The 19,294-nt window shown below is 38.1% G+C and overlaps 10 protein-coding genes across 10 annotated transcripts; 1 reads left to right on the top strand and 9 right to left on the bottom strand.

Annotated features, from left to right (window-relative positions):
• Nucleotides 1-2,115: 2,115 nt before the first annotated feature.
• Nucleotides 2,116-3,714, bottom strand: EV154DRAFT_491300 (uncharacterized protein). The gene is made up of 7 exons (XM_051599536.1): nt 3,555-3,714; nt 3,444-3,486; nt 3,260-3,392; nt 3,040-3,200; nt 2,681-2,975; nt 2,534-2,623; nt 2,116-2,472 (listed from the first exon to the last, which is right to left on the bottom strand). Exons 1-7 carry the CDS (start codon nt 3,607-3,609, stop codon nt 2,335-2,337), a joined length of 915 nt encoding a protein of 304 aa, XP_051463359.1. The 5' UTR covers nt 3,610-3,714; the 3' UTR covers nt 2,116-2,334.
• Nucleotides 3,715-3,870: 156 nt separating this feature from the next.
• Nucleotides 3,871-4,447, bottom strand: EV154DRAFT_491298 (ribosomal L28 family-domain-containing protein). Its single transcript, XM_051599535.1, has 2 exons — nt 4,283-4,447; nt 3,871-4,220 (listed from the first exon to the last, which is right to left on the bottom strand). Exons 1-2 carry the CDS (start codon nt 4,379-4,381, stop codon nt 3,888-3,890), a joined length of 432 nt encoding a protein of 143 aa, XP_051463358.1. The 5' UTR covers nt 4,382-4,447; the 3' UTR covers nt 3,871-3,887.
• Nucleotides 4,448-5,254: 807 nt separating this feature from the next.
• On the top strand, nt 5,255-5,585 carry EV154DRAFT_558141 (uncharacterized protein; the record flags this gene model as incomplete). Its single annotated transcript, XM_051605477.1, has 2 exons — nt 5,255-5,470; nt 5,526-5,585. 2 exons carry the CDS (start codon nt 5,255-5,257, stop codon nt 5,583-5,585), a joined length of 276 nt encoding a protein of 91 aa, XP_051463357.1.
• On the bottom strand, nt 5,572-6,318 carry EV154DRAFT_491295 (uncharacterized protein). The gene has a single exon (XM_051599534.1). The coding sequence runs from the start codon at nt 6,168-6,170 to the stop codon at nt 5,703-5,705; it is 468 nt and encodes a 155-aa protein (XP_051463356.1). The 5' UTR covers nt 6,171-6,318; the 3' UTR covers nt 5,572-5,702.
• Nucleotides 6,319-6,608: 290 nt separating this feature from the next.
• On the bottom strand, nt 6,609-6,782 carry EV154DRAFT_405211 (uncharacterized protein; the record flags this gene model as incomplete). Its single annotated transcript, XM_051595334.1, has 1 exon — nt 6,609-6,782. A coding segment is annotated over one exon (174 nt), but the record flags the coding sequence as incomplete, so codon positions are not given.
• Nucleotides 6,783-7,313: 531 nt separating this feature from the next.
• On the bottom strand, nt 7,314-7,538 carry EV154DRAFT_410856 (SRP40, C-terminal domain-containing protein; the record flags this gene model as incomplete). Its single annotated transcript, XM_051595423.1, has 1 exon — nt 7,314-7,538. A coding segment is annotated over one exon (225 nt), but the record flags the coding sequence as incomplete, so codon positions are not given.
• A 127-nt stretch (nt 7,539-7,665) lies between these two features.
• Nucleotides 7,666-9,433, bottom strand: EV154DRAFT_178795 (uncharacterized protein). The gene is made up of 3 exons (XM_051594227.1): nt 9,300-9,433; nt 9,149-9,207; nt 7,666-9,087 (listed from the first exon to the last, which is right to left on the bottom strand). The coding sequence occupies exons 1-3, from the start codon at nt 9,387-9,389 to the stop codon at nt 7,740-7,742; spliced, it is 1,497 nt and encodes a 498-aa protein (XP_051463353.1). The 5' UTR covers nt 9,390-9,433; the 3' UTR covers nt 7,666-7,739.
• Nucleotides 9,434-11,536: 2,103 nt separating this feature from the next.
• EV154DRAFT_410860 (uncharacterized protein) lies at nt 11,537-14,356 on the bottom strand (the record flags this gene model as incomplete). Its single annotated transcript, XM_051595424.1, has 4 exons — nt 11,537-13,293; nt 13,522-13,703; nt 13,764-13,969; nt 14,024-14,356. The coding sequence occupies 4 exons, from the start codon at nt 14,354-14,356 to the stop codon at nt 11,537-11,539; spliced, it is 2,478 nt and encodes an 825-aa protein (XP_051463352.1).
• Nucleotides 14,357-16,400: 2,044 nt separating this feature from the next.
• EV154DRAFT_410772 (uncharacterized protein) lies at nt 16,401-16,751 on the bottom strand (the record flags this gene model as incomplete). The annotated part of the gene is made up of 1 exon (XM_051595414.1): nt 16,401-16,751. A coding segment is annotated over one exon (351 nt), but the record flags the coding sequence as incomplete, so codon positions are not given.
• On the bottom strand, nt 16,692-17,996 carry EV154DRAFT_178500 (uncharacterized protein). Its single transcript, XM_051594226.1, has 2 exons — nt 17,924-17,996; nt 16,692-17,866 (listed from the first exon to the last, which is right to left on the bottom strand). The coding sequence occupies exon 2, from the start codon at nt 17,856-17,858 to the stop codon at nt 16,767-16,769; it is 1,092 nt and encodes a 363-aa protein (XP_051463350.1). The 5' UTR covers nt 17,859-17,866; nt 17,924-17,996; the 3' UTR covers nt 16,692-16,766.
• Nucleotides 17,997-19,294: the final 1,298 nt, after the last annotated feature.

The following is a 19,294-nucleotide window of genomic DNA, read 5'->3' as shown; positions in this document are numbered from 1 at the left end:
TAGAAATAGAATAATGTTTTATTGATAGAATTATGATAGTTTATATAGTGAAGATAATTAAAGTTAACGGCTAAGTAATATAAGAATGATAGGTTTAGAATTGTTGAGGAGGCACCTTGTAAGAGGCACCTTCAAAGTGGCACCTTTTTGCATCTTGTCTTTCGGTCCTTAAACCTTAAGTATTACAATTTGTGATCATATGCAAGTCACGCACATTACTTTTAGCAGCCATGCGTTTGCCATTATGTATATTGTTGCAGCCAATCTAAATTGACTTGGTGTTACACAGGATAGGATCTTTTCTATAAATACGTCCCTTTTTTTTCGTAATAAATATTCCTCCAGTTTTATCTTAACTAAAAATCTAGTTTCTTAATAATTTGTAATTGACTCCTTTGTGTTTCCCTCAACTTTCCTACTTCTTGTTTATCTTAAGTTTATACTTACATATAACAATTAACTCAAAGTTCATATTTTCACACTCGACTCGAATCTCTTTATTACTACAACCGTACATAAGATATTGTTTATAATAACATAATTACTTTTCTTTTTAATCTTGGCAATTCGTTTATATTTATATTACTTACGCCCTCTTAAAATCATCGTTGATTATCTTCTTATCCTAAAAACTTTATATTATAAGATTTCTAAAGTTGACTACTTCCAGTCTGGTGCTCACTTTCATAACTACTTTATTATTAACCGCAGTGTTAATAACCAATATCCACCTTATCCTTTAAGAACTATTACCAGTGTCTTAACAATATCTATGCCCGTATGTCACTTATGCAGTAAACCACCATTCTATGCCATCAACTTATGATCAATATGCTACGCCTTCTATTACTTTACTTTATACTTAAATCCGATTATGAATTGATATAAATACTTTACTTGATTTTATGAATAAAAAGAATAATCATTTTTCTATCTTTAACTTTAACAGTCCCCAATAAACCCCAATTATTACAATATTATACTTCAACTACAACATTAATCAATGATAACTTCAAGATAGCACTAGAGATATGAACACAGCAGACAGTCTTTTAAATTAATACTCGTACATTTTATTTAATAATAAAGACATCTTATAAACAGTCTCAAACTACTCCTATAGTCTTTTTATAATTTTACTTTACTTTAAAACACAACACGAACAACCTTTTAAGCTTTTTACTAGAGGAAAATGCAGTAGTAGTAACTAGAAAGGATTCGGAGACTTGGATAGATTATGCTGTCATTAAAAACCATTGGCAAGCAGTTAAATGGGATTTGAGGTTCGTTCAGAAGGCTAGCCAAACTTCCTGCGAGCAATCAAATTCTGGACCTTGTATGGAAGCTGCTCAACATCTGTGTCCAAACAGTCGATGCACACCAAATTAGAACGGTTTAATACGTTAATTGAAAGGAAAGAGAGCAAGATACCACGGATTATTTGAATTAAAAAATAAATAAAAAAATTAACGTTCATTTTTATGCGTTTTGGAAGGCATGGCAAATTAACTTCGGAAAATAGAATTTCCGAAGTTAATTTTAAGTTCTTTTTTGCGTATTGGAAGTCATTTAATAATGAAAAGTTTACGATGTTCTTCTTCCTGTGTTCTGGATTTCTTATCCTTTATTCTTTTTAGAATACATTGTACTCCTTGCCTTAAACATAAATTATAGTTTTAAGAAGAAATAAGAAAGAAAAAAAAACGTCTATTAGTATTAAACATTTTTGCAACTATCATTGAGTTGACCATGTAAAAAATCGGTAGTGTGATTTAATAAAACAAAATAAAATAAAAAATAAAACAAAGTACATAAGTACGTTTAGAATTACTTTATAAATTTATTGACCAAGATGTTAAGATGATAATTTGGGGTCTATTTATACTAAATGACAGCTGGAAACTAATTTCATATTTGACAGTAATTAGTCATCAATAAATTTCTTCTTTGACTGTCGAATACACAAGTCAAGTTTGTGTTCTTATGTCGGACTGGATAGACTTAGATCCTTTCAATGTCACTGGATCTTGTTACTTTATTTACCGATAGATCTGTGATACAGACTATTTCCATTTATGTCAATTACATCTACTTTTATTACGTATAAGCTATGTGGTTTGGCACAGACCATCCTGAACGCAATGAATAATCTGAAGATTATTTAAACAAATGGTCTATGAATATTTTTACAGATAATTGCCTGAAAAGTAATGTTTATTTGTCTCGAAAAATTGATAAGTTTGTTTGAATTAAAAGTGACATGAGTTCGGGATACCAAGTTGTTCGACCCTGACGCAGATCTTTGTTAATGTCCTGCCTTATATTACTGATAGATCACTGATCATTGTCTTCTTCTATAGAGACAGAACCTTGTCTTTCTAGCAAGACGGTGTCCAGATTCTGGAGACATTTCTCTAAACTACATGATTTATCCAAAACCGTCATTTCAGGACACTTGAATAGCTCCAGACGCTAAGGTTCATCTTCAGGGTCAATATCCTATATCACATTTTCCACAATGTTTATACTTTACCTCTGGATCGGTCGGAGAAAGAGTATGATTCTTGTTGTTCACTTTACACGTATCCGCGATTAAATCTAACGCTTTACCAACCGAATTTAACTAAATCACTAAGGTATAAGGAATAAAAGAAAGGTACAAAACTCATGTAACGCCTACCTTGTCGAAATAGACCGATTGAAAATCCAATTTTGATTCTTTGGGACATTGAACGTAAAGATAAATACGACTTGAGGTGGGTACAGAGGCGCTTCCTTTAGCTTGAGATTTGATCTTCATAAGCTCAACCATCCCGCCATTCTTACTTTTGACAGCGACGGATTTAATCTTAGGTTTTTTGGTAGGGGACGTGAACGTCTTTGCGACTTTTTCTTGGGCGGCTAATTTGCGATCTCGTTTACGGTCTTCGTCGTCATTTAAGGACTTGCATCTGTGTGCAGAAGGGTGTCGATGTCTTTTGTTGCGTAAGAAATTATTTTAATTACAGCAGGCATGGATGTGGTTTACACTTGTTTTACCTCAGACAAAAGTCTTCTTCACATCCATCACAGCGGATAGGTCCTACACGAGGATCTATATCTTTACAACCCTTGACAGTGCACTGTCGATTAATCTTTGGTATTGGACCATTGGGTGGATATAAGTAAACTTTGCAATTCGATGCTTTGTGCTTCTCCAGCTACCAGTTATCTTTTTTTAAAAAATAAAAACTTGAAAATAAAATGTATTCTTTGTTACCGAGACTTCAGGAGTCAGTTTTTCTGCATCGGGTGCTTTCACAAGATGTTGACAGGTGTCGCATTGAACCAACTGTTTGTCCACACGACTCCACTGAGAACATGAATGATCAAGAGGTAATCTATGCTCTCCACTACAATTTGTATTGTAAATGACCTGTAGGACATGTTTATTCAATTTTTACCAATAGGTTTGTTGGCAAAGAGGACAAGCAACTGGAAGAAAGTCTAATCACGTAAAAGTAAAAGAGTTGAGTAAGGCAAACCTTCTGCATCAATAAACAGCTTCCAAATACCTAAAGAATGACATTGTTCGAGTTGACAATTCTTTCCAATGTGAGGTAATTCCATGAAATGATAAATTAAAAGTAAAGCTACACGTTAAAAAATAAAAAGAAAAAGAAACCCCAGTTGCACAAGTTTTTACAGGAACTGGTTGTCGATTAAAAAAAAAAAAAAATAAAAAAAAAAATGCCCTAAAAAAAAGGCCCTGCCATTAAAAAGTAAATCACCAAAAAAAAGAGCGATACAGTTGATGCCATGATTTAATAATTGATTTTTTTTTTCTAAAATGTACAAAAAGATTGGGCGAAAGAGGGAAAGGAAAAAGAAAGTCTATGTATTTATGTTTAGACGATGGGTGATGATTCCGCAGCGATAGCGGTGGTGGTGGTGGTGGTGGTGGATTCGGTAGCAGCAGAGACAGCCTTAGCTTGTCTTCTCGCTTGAAGGTTGTTAAAGTTGATAATCTTTGTCTTTAATTCAATGGCCTTTTCACTGAATAAGTTCTTGTTGGTGGTTTCCAAAAGGTATTTATCTAATCCACCCTTCTTGTCAATAGTACGTAAAACGGCTGTGGTGACTTTGACTTCAATAAATGATTTAAGTGATTCGGAATACAAGTTTTTATTTTGCACATTGGGTAACCAGTTACGTCTCGTCTTTTTCTTGGAAAAGGGGTTCTATATATATGCTGATGTGTCAATAATAAGGGTAATCGTTCCCAACATTTTCTCCACTTTACATTGTTACCGAATTGGATGTGCTTACCTCCAAAGAGGCCACGTTGAGCACGCTTAAAAGTGGCTCTAGCAAGTGCGTAAGCTGGTTGTGCAGACAACATTTTGAATTTTACAGTTGAAAAAAAGAAAATGTTTTTTGCGTCCGGGGAGATGGCAACTTCAATGAGCGAGGGCAACGAGGGGCGTTTTAGTCTAAAAAAGAGTCACAATTAAACAAAAAAAAAGTGACTTGTCCTCCGTTGCATTACAACCATGGTAACGTTGGAAACGATGCACTTGGACACCCCGTGTTTCCACTGACAGGCCTGGTTACGATAGAGATAAAGATAGTAGTCCCCCGCATGGTCTGTTTATTGAGAACAGGTGGGAGGGTCACTAAAAGATGAAGAATTTCCCTGTTCCCAGGTACATCACCCAACTGACTAAAAAAGGTGAACCATTTTTCTCCCCTGGATGTGTGTGAGTGTGAGGAGAGGGGAAATGTTTAACTTTAGTGCATTGATAGATTGAGCCAGCGCACAGTATCTCCCCTTTCTGTTTTCCTCCCTAAATAAAAGTATGTATGCCATTTTATCTACTCACCATAAAAGGGAATCGGGACAAACAAAAGAAAATAAACTGCAACCGCCAATTTTTTTATAGGATTTTTTTTTTTTTTTTGTTACATTCTTTTAATCATTATATTATGATTGACGACTACCCAGAATACATTATTAAGCACCGCCAGAACGAAGTAAGGGACAATACAAGAAAAATAGGAAGAAGAGACAATATTAACCATCAAGAAAAGGATGGAGAGACGCAATATTATGTTAAATGGCGTGGGTTTGACGTGATGGACAATACCTGGGAAACGGAACAAAAGATACAGACGTAAGTTGGGGGGAGGAGGGATAGCTATTTATGGGAGGACATAGAGGCTAAGGAAAAGCATTTAGCGAATGGCCGTTTGTGCTAAAAAATATAAGCAAGACATGAAGGCATATCGAGCGCAACCGCAACGACCGAATTCGGCGATTGATAAGGTATTTGAATACACCAACGCAGAAAAGGACTGGGAGAATGCGGTGGAGAATATCACGTACGTTGAAAAGACTAAATTGGGAAACGTAATGGTGTATGTCAAGTGGAAAAATGGGTATAAATCAATGCATCATTCGAGCGAAGTGAGCTCCAAATGTCCACAAAAGGTAAGAAATAAAATTATCATTCCCCATTTTTTATTAATTGTCATCTACTGGGCAGTTATTGGATTATTTCGAGAAATACAGACAGTTTACACCGATTGAGCGTAAAAGGAAATAATAATTTTTTATTTTTTTATATAAAAATGATGGGAGGAATATTAAACAAAAGATGGCCTTTTTTTTTAAGTGTGTGTAAGAAAGAAACTTTTTTTTGTGGTGTGTGTGATGTGTTGTATTATGTACTGGGCAGACTAATGAGTGGAGGCATGGTGTAAGGCGTGACAGGAGGTTTTGTATTCATGTGATCAAATGTTACAGCCTCATCATCTTCCATAAAGAACTGAAATTCATCGTCATCGTTGTGTTGTCCCTGTAAGTAACTTCCACTACTTGTACCACTACTGCCACTCGTAGTATTATTTCCACATGGAATGTTGATGGCCGCTGTCTCACCAAAGGAAGAAGGAACTCGCCATGGACTTTCAAAGGATGAAGGCGGTGGTACAGCCATCTCTCTCGACTGTTGTCGTAGACTTCTCGCATGTAGTTCGTTGGGTGTAAACAAGTCGTTCAATGACGAAGGAAGCATAGCGTCATTCAAATCATATCCACTCTGCTGATGATGATGTTGCTGCTGCTGCTGCTGCTGCTGCTGTTGATGATGGTATAGTTGTCCATGATGAGGACTGCTAAAATCATCCATAGAAGAAGACGAGCCTACTGGATAGGCAAATGGCTGTGCTGCCTGTTGTGGGTGACTATTAAAATAGCTCCCACCGCTTCGCAGAGAAGATGACTGTTGTCGATAATTGAATAAGGGCGAGCTCTGTTGTTGTTGTTGTTGTTGTTGTTGTTGTTGCTGTTGTTGCTGTTGTTGTTGCTGCTGCTGTTGCTGTTGCTGTTGCTGTTGCTGTTGCTGTTGCTGAAAATGGTCTGATTCACGCGGCGATGAACGTAAACCAATGATATTTGTGCGTGGTTGAGTGCGCCATAATTGTTCAGCTTGAAATAAAGAGACAGCGGGAGCACTGGAGGCAAACGGATCATTCAAGAAGGATCGATGATCGATAGAATTGTCTGTGGTTGTTTTTCTTCTGCCAGTGAAAGACAGACTGGGTGGCTTCATATTGCCATAGGGAGACATGGTATGCAATAAGGCACACTTGGTGCCGAATTTACAGTTACCCTTTACAAAGTATTTACAGACTGCTGACTCTGAAGAAAGATCTGAGCTGTGGGAAAATGTGCAATTGGCTCCTGCTGTACAGGTACCTTGCTTGTAAAACTTGCAAGGAACATGACTCAAATTGGACGCTATTTTCTCTTCGTAGTCAGTCCCTCTTCACAAATAAATAATAAAAATAAAAAGAACTTACGTTTCAAACTGTTGTTGATAACGAGTTTGGGAGATGAGACGTAAAACGCTTCTGTGGGTAATGGCTGAGTACGCGACCTGTTCAGCTGGAAGGGTTGAAGTTGTGAAGGCGAACTCTTCGAAAGTAAACCCAACGTAAGGTCTGTTTGCTCTGTCATGATAAGAAAAATAGTAAGAAAAAGAAAAAAAGAAAAAAAGGGAAAAAAAAAAAAGGAAAATCTTTAAAAAAAGGGAGATGATGAGCTATTAATGTTCATTGGCCAACTTACCAAGTCATGCGTTTTCAAAAAAAAAAAAAAAAAAAAAAAAAAATTATTAAAAATTTATCGGCACTTACAGTAGTAGCATCACCTGCTGATCACACATGGTACATGCATATATTATTTCTTTTATAAAAGGTTTATTTTAAATGATGTGTGTACAAAAAAAAAAAGAAGTTGATGAAAATGATAGAGATGAAAAAATAAAGAACTAATCAAATTTGATGCTGTGGCTCTCAAAAGAGATTTGACCTCCTCTGTAAGAACCTCTCTTCTTCTTATTCTTTTCGGCACGGAATTTGTCGCCACGCACCTTAATCAAATCTTGAGAGGCCTTCCATCCATAAGACGACATATCAGATCCACCCTTGTTATCGTAAGTGTTATCCATCAATCTCTCGTCTAAAAATTCAACCTCTTCTGGCTTGACTCGTTGGAAAGGTGTACCTTGAACCTTTGGACCTTTAGCCTTCTTGGGAGTACTATAATCACAATAATATATATAAAAAGAAAAAGAAAAAAAAAATAGAAGAGAAAGGGGAAATAAGGGGAGAACCGAAAATAATTAATTTTTATTCTCTACACATATATACATCTTTCACCCCGCATCCATATATTCCAAAAGGAGCTCTTTTCTTTACCTTGTTGTGTCAGCCTTCTTGACAATAGGTTGCTCAATGTCCTCTTCGGCCTTACGCTTGTTGCTGATCTCGGCTTCAGCCATAGAAACGTCCTCATCATCACTGTCAGAATCGCTGTCAGAGTCACTGGAATCGCTAGAATCGCTTGAATCACTTGAATCGCTGCTAGAGTCACTAGAATCACTAGAGTCACTAGAATCACTAGAGTCACTGGAATCGCTGTCACTGGAATCGCTAGAATCGCTAGAGTCACTGGACTCGCTGGGTGCGATGGTAGATGTAGTAGTGGTGGTGGTGGTGACAGTAACAACTTCTTCGTCGTCAGAGTCGCTATCGGATGAGGATGAATCGCTATCAGATGAATCTTCCTTCTTGGGTTCTTCCTTAACAACAACCTTGACTTCTTCATCGTCAGATGAGTCACTGCTGCTGCTGCTGCTGCTGCTAGAAGATGAAGATGAAGATGAAGAGGCGCTGGATGCAACCTTGACATCGACCTTGACTTCCTCCTCTTCATCGGAGGAAGAATCACTGCTGCTGCTGCTGCTGCTGGATGAAGATGAAGAACTGGATTTAGCCTTGGGTTCTTCAACAATGGCTTCCTCTTCTTCGTCAGATGATGAATCGCTGCTGCTAGAGGATGAGCTGGATTCAGCCTTCTTGATCTCAACAATCTTGACCTCCTCCTCTTCTTCGTCAGAGGAAGAATCGCTGCTGCTGGAGCTGCTGCTGCTGGAAGATGAGCTGGATTCGGCCTTCTTAACTTCTTCAACCTTGGTCTCCTCTTCTTCATCGGATGAAGAATCGCTGCTGCTGCTGCTGCTGCTGCTGCTGCTAGATGAAGATGAAGAGCTGGATTCAGCCTTCTTAACTTCTTCAACCTTGGTTTCCTCTTCATCATCGGAAGAGCTATCAGAAGATGAACTGTCAGATGAAGATGAGCTGTCAGAAGATTCAGCCTTCTTTTCCTCAACAACCTTCTTTTCTTCCTCCTCTTCTTCATCAGAGGAATCACTATCGGAAGAGCTGCTACTGCTGGATGAGCTGGATGATTCGGCCTTCTTTTCCTCAATGGCGGCCTTCTTAACTTCTTCTTCGTCAGATGAATCGCTATCGGAAGAGCTGCTGCTGCTGCTGGAAGAAGACTCGACCTTCTTTACTTCTTCCTCGTCTTCGGAATCAGAGGAGTCACTGCTGCTGCTGCTATCGGATGCTTCCTTCATAACAACGTCTTCGGTTGCTTCCTTCATTTCAACGTCTTTTTCATCATCGGAACTGTCAGAGCTGGAAGAACTGTCAGAAGAAGAGCTAGAAGAAGAAGAAGAAGAAGAGGCATCGGTAGCCCTAAAGGTATATAGTTAGTACACAACTCCTTGTTGTTATATACGAGAGCAAGAAGGCTTACTTAGTTTCGAATTCATTGTAAATTTTCTTTAAATCTTTCTTGGTCTTCTTGGTAGCAACCTACAAAAAAAAAGTCATGTCCTGTTTAGAAACCTCGTGTCTTTTTTTTTTTTTTTTTTTTTTTTTTTTTTTTTACAAACAAAGGGACTTACCGAGGGGTTCTTAGCCTTTAAGGCGTTAGCGGCTTCGGTTTGACCGTTATCTAATAAATACTTGTACACGAGCGAATCAAGACCAGACATGTTTTATATTAAGGGTTTTAATTATAAAAAGACGAAAAAAAAATTGCTGCTCTTTTACTTTTTTTCGCTTGTCATGGAAAAAGGTGGCTTATTTAAAAAACGGACTGCTTTTTTGGACTTGGAAGTATCCTGGTTTTTGCAGGAAAAACAATACAATGGCAGGTGCCACAGTTAGAGGATAAAGATTCCGAGACTCTATGAACTTTACTCGAATAAAGGAGATGCACTTAAAATAGGGTTCATTTAGAAAAGTGCGCTAGGAAATCGATTGCAAGGCTCTTTTACCAAAGGTAAACTGAAAATAGAAAAACCCCTTTTGTTAGGTATAACCAAGGTGCACGTAGCATCACCATAGGAACGAGTAACCAGGTTGTCTAAGTAACCACGTGAGGCGAAGGTTGCTCATGAGGAGCTGCAGTGATGTGAAATATATTCAAGAGTTTTCATGTAAATTTTAACCGGCGATATCAGTTCTTGTTTATCGTTTTTATTGCGAATAGATGAATAACAAGAACGCTTTTCTTAGGGACAGCCAATTTTTCCTTAGGGACAGCCAAAGTGCACGTAGTCGCAACGTAAGATCTATAGTTTGGATGTTCTGTAGACATGGGAACAAGGATATACAATCAAAAACAATGTAAAAATTACAAATAAATGTACATCAAACGATTTATACTTATTTTGACAATTCTATTATCACTCTTTCGCCTTTGAGCTCGTTTGAATTAAATCTTACGCAGAAATATTAATGTTAAGTCCAAACGAGAAGCTGAAAGTTAGCTTTAAAATACATATACTGGTTTAAACTATGTTCGTTGTAATAAATGTGTATATATTTCAAGCTGTTAAGTTGTATTGACCTCTTGATGTCTATAAAAGTATCATAATCCCAACATTACGACTACGCGCACCCTGGCTGTCCCTAAGAAAAATGGCTGTCCCTAAGAAAATTTGGCTGTCCCTAAGAGACCCGTAACAAGAAAAGCCTCGAACTTCCTTTTTATTTCTCTGGCTTAATATACTATCTTTTATAAAAAAAGGGACTCTTATGCGTTTAAATGCTTCCATTATAGAGTCTATATTGGACAATCTTTGGTCGAGACTACGTGCACTGATTGGCCCTGAATTACTCGTATTCCAGCGACCAAATTTTGTAAGCCTAACCGTATGTAGATGAGCAAATTAACCTTGTTCTTTGGTTAAAAGGAAATAGACTCTGTGTTCACCGATAAAAAGGAATTTAGGTCTTATGTTTACACTCATGTATATGACTACCTTATAGATAAGCGCACGATTATAAACCTGCCATCTTTCTCACGAATAGTAAGTATGCTTCCAGCCGCCTGCAGTCATACAATCCCCCCTTTTATTCCCATATTGCCTTGAAAAGAAAGGTGAAGAAGCGACCACCCCTTCTTCTCAAAAGAGTCAGTTATCAATACAAACAACGCGAGATGCATTTTATTATTCATTTTCTCCGACTCTTAACCTTCTTTATTATCACTCCAATCCAGTACGTAATATAGGAAAAACCTGCAAAAGAAGAAAAAAAAAACCAAGACCTGGTCCGTGACCAAGAAGGAACGTGTGGCCTGCATAAAAAACTTATTAAGCAGCAGCAGTAGACTCTTACCTTTTAAAGTTTCTCACCGACTTTTAATGGGGTTGATTTTGGGATGGAAAAGAGAACTTCTATTCGTTATCTTTAAGATGTTGTGCTGCTTATACGATAGTCATCTACTTAATGATAAGCTTTTATCCAGGATAAAACCTCACTCGACACGGGCGATCTTTAAGGAGTTGCAAGTATAACTTGGACAACATTTATTCAGTTACATGAAGAAAAGGAAAAAAAAATATTTTAATTAAAATACACTTATGGAATGTTTTGAATGGAGCTTTTTAGTATGGTGAGGGGGAAACATAATTTATAATGAATTGGTGTGTGTGGGGGATATGAGTTTTGTATAGAAGAAAAAAAAATAGGTGGTGGTGTGTGTTGATGGTATAGGAAAAAAAAAAGAAAGTAAAAAGAGTAGCTTAATGAATGGTCAAGTATTGTCTTCGAAAACCTGAAATGCCAATGATTGTATCCACCACCACGGGATGTGAGGAAATAAACTGATAGATGAGCCAAATCACCATGACTAAAAAGAAGGATGCATATTAGATAATGATAAGAAGAAAAAAAAAGAAGTGCAATGTAACTTACGACATAACATGGGAACCCAGAAAGAAAATAATCGCTTATCACGACGTTTCTTTGCTTCGATTTCCTGACCCGCACAAGCAGAGGAATAAAGAGGTGTATGAAATTCTGTAGATTTTTTCACCTCTTCTTCTTCATTACTTCGTGCCCCCATAGCATAAGCTAGTGCCATATACCAAGCCAGTGTTTGTTCTGCAGGCTCTTCCTGTGTCTTGACATGATTATCTGTAGAGAACATTTCGGACATATTGGCAATCATGGTAGCCGGACGAGGAAACTGTAATAAATGATCTGCAATGGTTTTCAAATTCAATTCAGCAGGTTTAGCAGGGATATTGTTCTTGATATTTTGTAAGAACGAATCTGTGGTAGGTTGACCGAAATGAGATAATGTACGTTGCATCCAATTCATTTCTTTCCGTTCATCATCGTCATTATTATCTTCGTAATCGGTTGTTGGATCAATCCCAAAGAGAGGTTGTGCGTCAAGGATTTCATCCGCTGAATGCGACATAGATCCTTCTTCGTTTAAGTATTGAATAGCCATCGTAGGTTGTGACTGATGAGGTGCAAAAGTGATTAATTGTTGTCGACGACGGTGACGAAGTCCTTCATAAACAACTACATCGTCATCTGCTGAACTGGATTCTTCTGAATCAGACAAGTAGGATTGTCTCCAGCCTGAATTATCCACAGATTCAGCTTCACTTAGCCAGATACTTTCATCTGAATCTTCTTCTGCATAGGATGTATCAATATCTGCACTCATCATATCTTCTGATGATGTATATCCACCCTCATGAGCAGAGTCTGAATCGTCTTCTACTAAGGGTACATGATTCCATAAACTGTTTCGGATACTCATGTTTTGGGTCAAATGGATAGGTTTCTTGTTCCACATATTGGAGATTTCTACATCAGCTGATCCTTCCAACAAGGCATGAACGACGTGAAGATGATTGTACCAAGCACAATAATGTAAAGCTGTGTATCCATTTTTATCGGTTCTATCTACATCACATCCAAGTTCAATCAAGGTTCGTGTTAATTTCTCAAAACCAAGCATGGCAGCCAAATGAAGCATCGTGTGACCTTGTGCACTTGTAATCGAGACATCCGCTGATTCAACGTCTCGAAATGTGCTCATGACTTCAAGTACTTGGATAATATGACGTTCCAAAGACATTTGATGCGTGCCATTAGTATTCTGTCTTCCTCCCTTATCTGTATTACTACCACCACTGTTATTATTGCCACCCGTGTTGCCACCCTGAACAATTCGCATAGCAATATCTCGTGCATCTTCTACTTTACCGGTCATTTTAAGTCCCACCACTTGAAGCGCGAGTTCCATGAGAGCACGGTCATTCTCGTTATAATAGGTAAAGAGTGTTACGTCTTGACTATCCACCACCAACGGATGCTCCTTGAATGAAACCACCACAGTACCTGCTTCAGCAGCAGGCGGTAAGATACAGACCAAAGTATTTGGGGACCAATAGTGAGTACTGGAAGCAGCAACATCGCCAAACATACAGGTCAAACCTGATCTGAACCCACTTCCAAGTACGGTGACTTCCACACCACCGAATGTAGGGCCTTCATTGGGGATTAACCGTTGTAGTAAAGGACGATCAAGAGCCGTGTTTGTAGATGAAGAGATGGAAAGTGGGGGCGCAGGTGAGATGGCTCGTTCTGTGTAAGGTGATGTATGCGTGATGGGAGAAGCGTGTGTCATGGGCGAATCTAACGGAGTAATTGGACTACGTGCTTCATTCCCCATGGTAGGGCGAGGCTGTATTTGATACTGGTTAGAGAAATTGCTATATTGTGTACGCTGTTGCGGTAATTGCTGTTGCTGTGGTTGAAGTTGATTGAAAAGCGGGCCTGCGCTCTGTTGATGATGTCGCATATCAAATGGACTATGACTGTTACTATGGCTAGTGGTCGTACTGCTACTGCTGGTGGTTGGCTTTTCGTCAGTACGGAGACGTTTTCGACCGGCTTTGATCTTGTTGGATTTATGGTCATCCGTAATCATAATGGGCGGTGACATACCGGTCGCCACCTGTTTGCCAGTATGGTCATGCATTTCAAAGTAGATACTATTGTTCCGGTTAGTTATACAGAAAAAAATAAAATGTGTGTTGAAAAAGTTTGTTTACCAGAAACCAAGTCGCTCGTTGTGATGTCTGCAGTAACAGGTAATACGAGTAGGAAGAATAGTATCGCCTGAGCTGAAATCAACTACTTCTGAACAATTAAATAACAGGACTTTTTGTTCTTCGTTAGCTAATGATTTGTCATCTTCCATCATTTCATCGGTCTCGTTCTTGACCTTGTTTTCTTTTCTACGTTGTGATCTTTTACGCTAATAAAAGGATTTAATGCTAAATTATAGGCACGTAGTAATTAAAAGCGTTACCTCGCGTTGAATGCAGCCAAGGCAGGTGACGACTTTGCGAGAAGGGTCACTGGCACAAATGACACGAGCTGTTAAATAGAGCATTTTTTCGGGTTTAATCAGAGGACTTTCGAGGCCGGGTACGTTGGCAATTTTAGTGCCGTTGGGTTGTGTCGACAGTAAGACTTGGCGTTTTAATTTGTCTTTGGCGACCATATGTTCAGGTAATTTCAGGTGAGACCACCATTGGGCTTTATCGCCATCATCTGTGACTAATTGGATACATAATTTTATTTGAGTTTCCACACGAGATTTGGCTCCAGTTTGGGGCACGCCTAATACTCGGATTTGCATCCTATATTCAAATGTCAGCACATGCGTATTTTGATGATTATATTTATTTTACCCAGGCATGGCGGTTTTTTCCATTGGTGTTGTTGATCTATCAATAATACAATTAGGTTAACTGTGTCTTCAAAAATACAAAATATATTTACTGTTGTGTATTGAAGTTTTGCTGCATTGGATATCCTGCAATATAATCTGTAAAGTTTTTGGCGAGATTAGGAATAGCCTATTTTTTGTTGTTACCAAAAAAAGAAATTAGCTTTTAAATAAAGGTTCAATCTTTTTTTACCCACGTTATTAAAGCCTGACCAAAAGGTGGGATTGGATTCAGCTTGATTAGAAGCATTGGGTAAAAGAGGATCAGCAAAATTCATGTTATGGAGAGGAGGAGAATGTAAAGAAGCGGGAGGTGAAAGAGAAGGTGACATGCCAAGCTGTTGCTGCTGTAATGTTTGAATATTGTTATTTTGTTGCTGCTGTATGTGTTGTTGTTGTTGTTGCTGTTGTTGTTGTTGTTGTTGCTGCTGTTGTTGTTGTTGTTGCTGTTGTTGCTGTTGTTGCTGTTGTTGTTGTTGTTGTTGTTGTTGTTGTTGTTGTTGCATAAAAAAGAGTGGATTGTCTGGGGAAAGCTGGTCCAGTTTATAAAAGAAAGATTGGTCAATGAACGAAGCTTGTTGTAAGGTATCCTCATGAGGTTCTGAAGTGGAAGAACCAGAAGGTGAATCGCATGTTTGAAAGTTCTCATCTGCGGCTGCAGCTGCTGCAGTTAATGCTGCGACAGAACTTGAATGTTCCATAGTCGACATGTTTTGATTTTTTGGGTACAAAAATAAAAAAAATAAAAAGAGGGAGAAGAGATAAAAGGATTTTTTTGTAATTTTTTATTTTTATTTTTGTATTTTTATTTATTTTCATCCAATAAAAAGTGTTGTATCACAAGCTCAACAGCACAAACATGGCATTTTTTAGTTTTGTACGAGCAATATGGTATCATCTGCAACATTGGGTTGCTACATATTCTATCCACGAAACTCACGTTTTTTTTTTATTAGTTTTCATTATGGATCTCTTGTAAATGCCCATCAAAGGGCAATCACAATTAAGTAACCCTAAAACATAAAAAAAGGTACAAGATCCACGTGAGTACTCTGGTCAACAAAACGCAACAAAAAAAAAAAAAAAAAAATTACCCCGGTTGATGGGGTAAAAAAAAAAATACATACAGAATTGTCAAATCTTAATGATAAATATGCAAGACTTACTTGGCCTACTCACGACTGAAATCACATTCCATTTACCCTTTCACAGGCGTACAAAAACGCTTTGACATGAAATCATTAAAAAACACAAGAAAAACTCGGGCAAGAAAAATAATTAGCATGCACGTAGGAGCGTTTCACAACAGTCAGGCAAAACGTAGAAACCGTGTACGACCAAATACTTGCATTTCGATTAATCTCTCAAATCAACCCTCTCTCTCTCTCAGAGGCTTAGAGCGTTTGTTCACTACAAATATTTAGTATACATCTCTCTGAGCGCGGATGCTAAATTTCGTCGGGTTGGAAATTCGGCCTTCTTCCTTATTCTACTGTAGCGAGGTTCATCTGTAAATCACCAGTAATCCGAAAAACATCGTTTAAGAACCTCCATCACCAGATAATTGATATATTATATTCACAATGGAAAAAAAAGAGACAGAGAAAAAGAGTGTATTTTTATTTGAAAAAAACAATTAACACTTTATAGAGATAGACAGGCAGAACTACATTACTGGTCATAAAACGCGGCCTTGTCTAATTGTTAGTGCGTTTACTGTGAACATAGCCTTAATTATCGAGAGGATTATATTAGGAAATATGTAATCAATGTTTTTATTCTACACCAATAACAGTGTGTGGCCTACCTGACTGCTTTTTTATTAGTTACTTGAAAAAGATGTGCATAAACGGATATTCAAGTGTCGAAATAAATTCTAACAGAATTGGTTGAAACATTCAAATAAAAAATATGAAATATGATTGCTAATCCAGAGACATATAAGTGTGTAAAATTAAGTAAAATCCATGTTATCATCCATAGCATCGAAGAAAATGTCGTCCATATTTTCATCATCTTCAATATTATTGTCATTGGTAATGAACGTGTTAGTGAAGTCAAAACTGGAGAGATGTTCTCGGCGGTAATGGTTTTCAAACATAGAGGAAGATGCCCAATTACCCATGGCAACAATGTCGTCTTTAGATATACCAGATTGAAGAGCCAATGAGTAGGCAATGAACCTTAATGAGACTCGTTTTTCATCAGTTGAAAGGCGTATCAGTTTAGTGATCCAGCTTTGAAGTGTGCGTGGACTGAGAACTTTGTCGGGCTGTGAAGATTTGATAAAGAAAATACTATCCTGGCAGGATGGTCGACGTTAAGAAAAAAGTTGAATGGTGGAGTGATGAATGTGCATGTGACTCAAAAAATTTATCAAATCGGTTGAAGTGAAAAATTGTTGTGAAATTTGTTTCTGAATACACCATTTAAGAAACAAAAGTTGACCTGGTTTATAGGAGTTATTGGTTGAGTTGTCTTGTATACGATGGTTGATAAGAACTGCTTGGGCATTTGCATTCAAATGAGACTGTTGATACTTCGAGCAGATAAGTTCCAAACGGCGAGTTTCCGGGTATTGTTTGTCATTGGCCAGATGGCTGTTGGTGATGGAAGAACGATCACCGATTGGTAGAGCAGTAAAGGTGAATTGATGCTCAGAGATTGTATCGTTGGAAACCAGAGAGCGCTGGGCCACCAGGGAGTTATCATTGTGACGTGATATAGCTTCTCCTGTACAATTTTCTGAAGACATCGACTGACCAAGTTCCACGGTGTGTTCAGGTATGGATGTCGAAATTGATTCCAAGGGATACTGAATACGTCGGTAAATAGAATGCCCGAGTCCGGGAGCTAAGATACGTACTTTGGTAAGTGTTTCGTTATCTGGTCTGCAAACAGATCTACGTCGTTTGGTCCCAGATATTTTTGAAGATTCAGGAAGGTTGATCGATTTATCATCCAATTGTTCTTCTGGTAGAGGCGGCGAGATTCGTAATCTGCCGTGGTATTGTTGATTTCTGCAATATGATTGGATTGAATTGTAATGCCACGTTGAAGGCACCATTTCCAGAGTTGGGCTGCTAATTCCATAAGGGGAAGTGAGCGGGTTCCACTTTGTTTGATCATACAATCCATGGAGGTTGTATTGTCCGTTTTGATCAGGATCCGCATGTTGTGAAGATCTGGAAAGGTTTTCAGTGCAAGAAATGCTGCTTTGAGTTCTCTCCAATTGATCGGCATTTGTGCTTCTTAATGAGTCCAATGACCAAATGCGGTTTGTTTGTTGTTGTTGTTGTGCTGTAAGCTGCAGCCCCATCCACTGTCGCTGGCGTTGACATATACCGTTTGTTGAGGTGTTTGAGGAAGAATACTCTTGCCGTTCCAATGGATTAAGTTGTTCTTTCACCATGTTAGTTCCTATATGCATTCAGTTGTCAGTTGCTGCGGTATGTCCCAATCGGCGGATGAGCGTACCGTTTGGTTTTTCATTCGTAAAGATGATGTGTGTACAATCTGGCTGGTATCAAAGCGAAAGTTGCTGCTTGAGTGCGCATTGTTAAGCTGTGAATGGTCCGTGGTGACTGAAGGGGGTGCTTTAGAATCTGCTGAATACTTCGGCGAAGATCCCTTAGTTTTTTTCCCTAGTAGTTGAGCGGTCATCGTTGTGGTATCCAATAAGAAGCCAAGGTGTTCTAATGACTTCTGAGGTTGTAAAATTGATTTGTCGTGACTGATAATCCATCCTAACGATTCCAGTTTTTGCATTACTATCTGGGTGTGATGAGTAGCTTGTGAGATCTAATCTAAAATGATGATCCAATCGTTGAGGTAAGCACTCAGTCGAATTTGTTGTGTTCGTGCCCATTCGAGAATAGGTTTGTTTTCTTCTTTATCAATTAAACAATGCGAGGCAAGCGAAAGTCGATAGATACTCCTGAAGCTCAATTATTTAAAAAAAACAAGAATCCTTGGTAGCAGGAAGAACTACAAGTTTTTAGCATAGGTTGAATCAAGTTTCCAAAAAGAACCACCTGAATTAGACTATTTTTTATTTGCAGAGCATTTTAATGGCACTGAAGATGCAACAAACGCAAACTATATGGATTTGCTGCTTACACTGCAATCAAAGCAAAGTAACAAAGTTATTAACGTCGTACATGCCGCTGGAATCACCACCGTACTTGCATCACGATTCATGTTTTTTTCACATGGGTAAGATAAGGTCTCGAATATAGAGGATATCGTGGTAATTGTGACGAGAAAGAAGGTGGTGCATACATCTTTCATCCCAGTAACTACACTATATCTTATATTATAAGTACTTTTACTGTATGCTATACTAATTTCAAACTTTTTGACAGACACTAACTTTTATTTTAATCATAGACTCGTCGTTTGCATTCAACAGTGTTTGGAAAGAAATATCGTGAATACTGGGAAGATCGAAAAGACAGCAACTTGAGGGAAGATATCAACAATGAATCTCGTTCTGCTATTTCTTCTATTCAGCGACTAGTGCATCAAAATCGTATTGAAAGAGCTAACAATGTAAGAGATTATTACAAATACCCGTTATTTCTTTAGTATTGACAACATTACATACCTAGGTGTTCAGTACCTCATCCTCATCTTCTAACTGTCCGAATTTTAATGCCACATTTTCTGGTGCTACATCTTCTGGTGCTACATCTTCTGGTGCTACATCTTCTGACGCTATATCTTCTAACGTCACATCTTCTGATTCTACAACATCTGACGCTACAACTTTAAACGGTTAATTAAAATCGCTGGCGCAAACATGTGAGCTTGTATCGGACTAGTAAGTTACTACTCCAATTTCGTCAG

The sequence above is a fragment of the Mucor mucedo genome (assembly GCF_025094135.1).
Source record: "Mucor mucedo strain NRRL 3635 chromosome Unknown EV154scaffold_3, whole genome shotgun sequence".
In the NCBI taxonomy this organism is placed as follows: domain Eukaryota; kingdom Fungi; phylum Mucoromycota; class Mucoromycetes; order Mucorales; family Mucoraceae; genus Mucor; species Mucor mucedo.
This window is presented reverse-complemented; position numbering and strand designations above follow the sequence as displayed.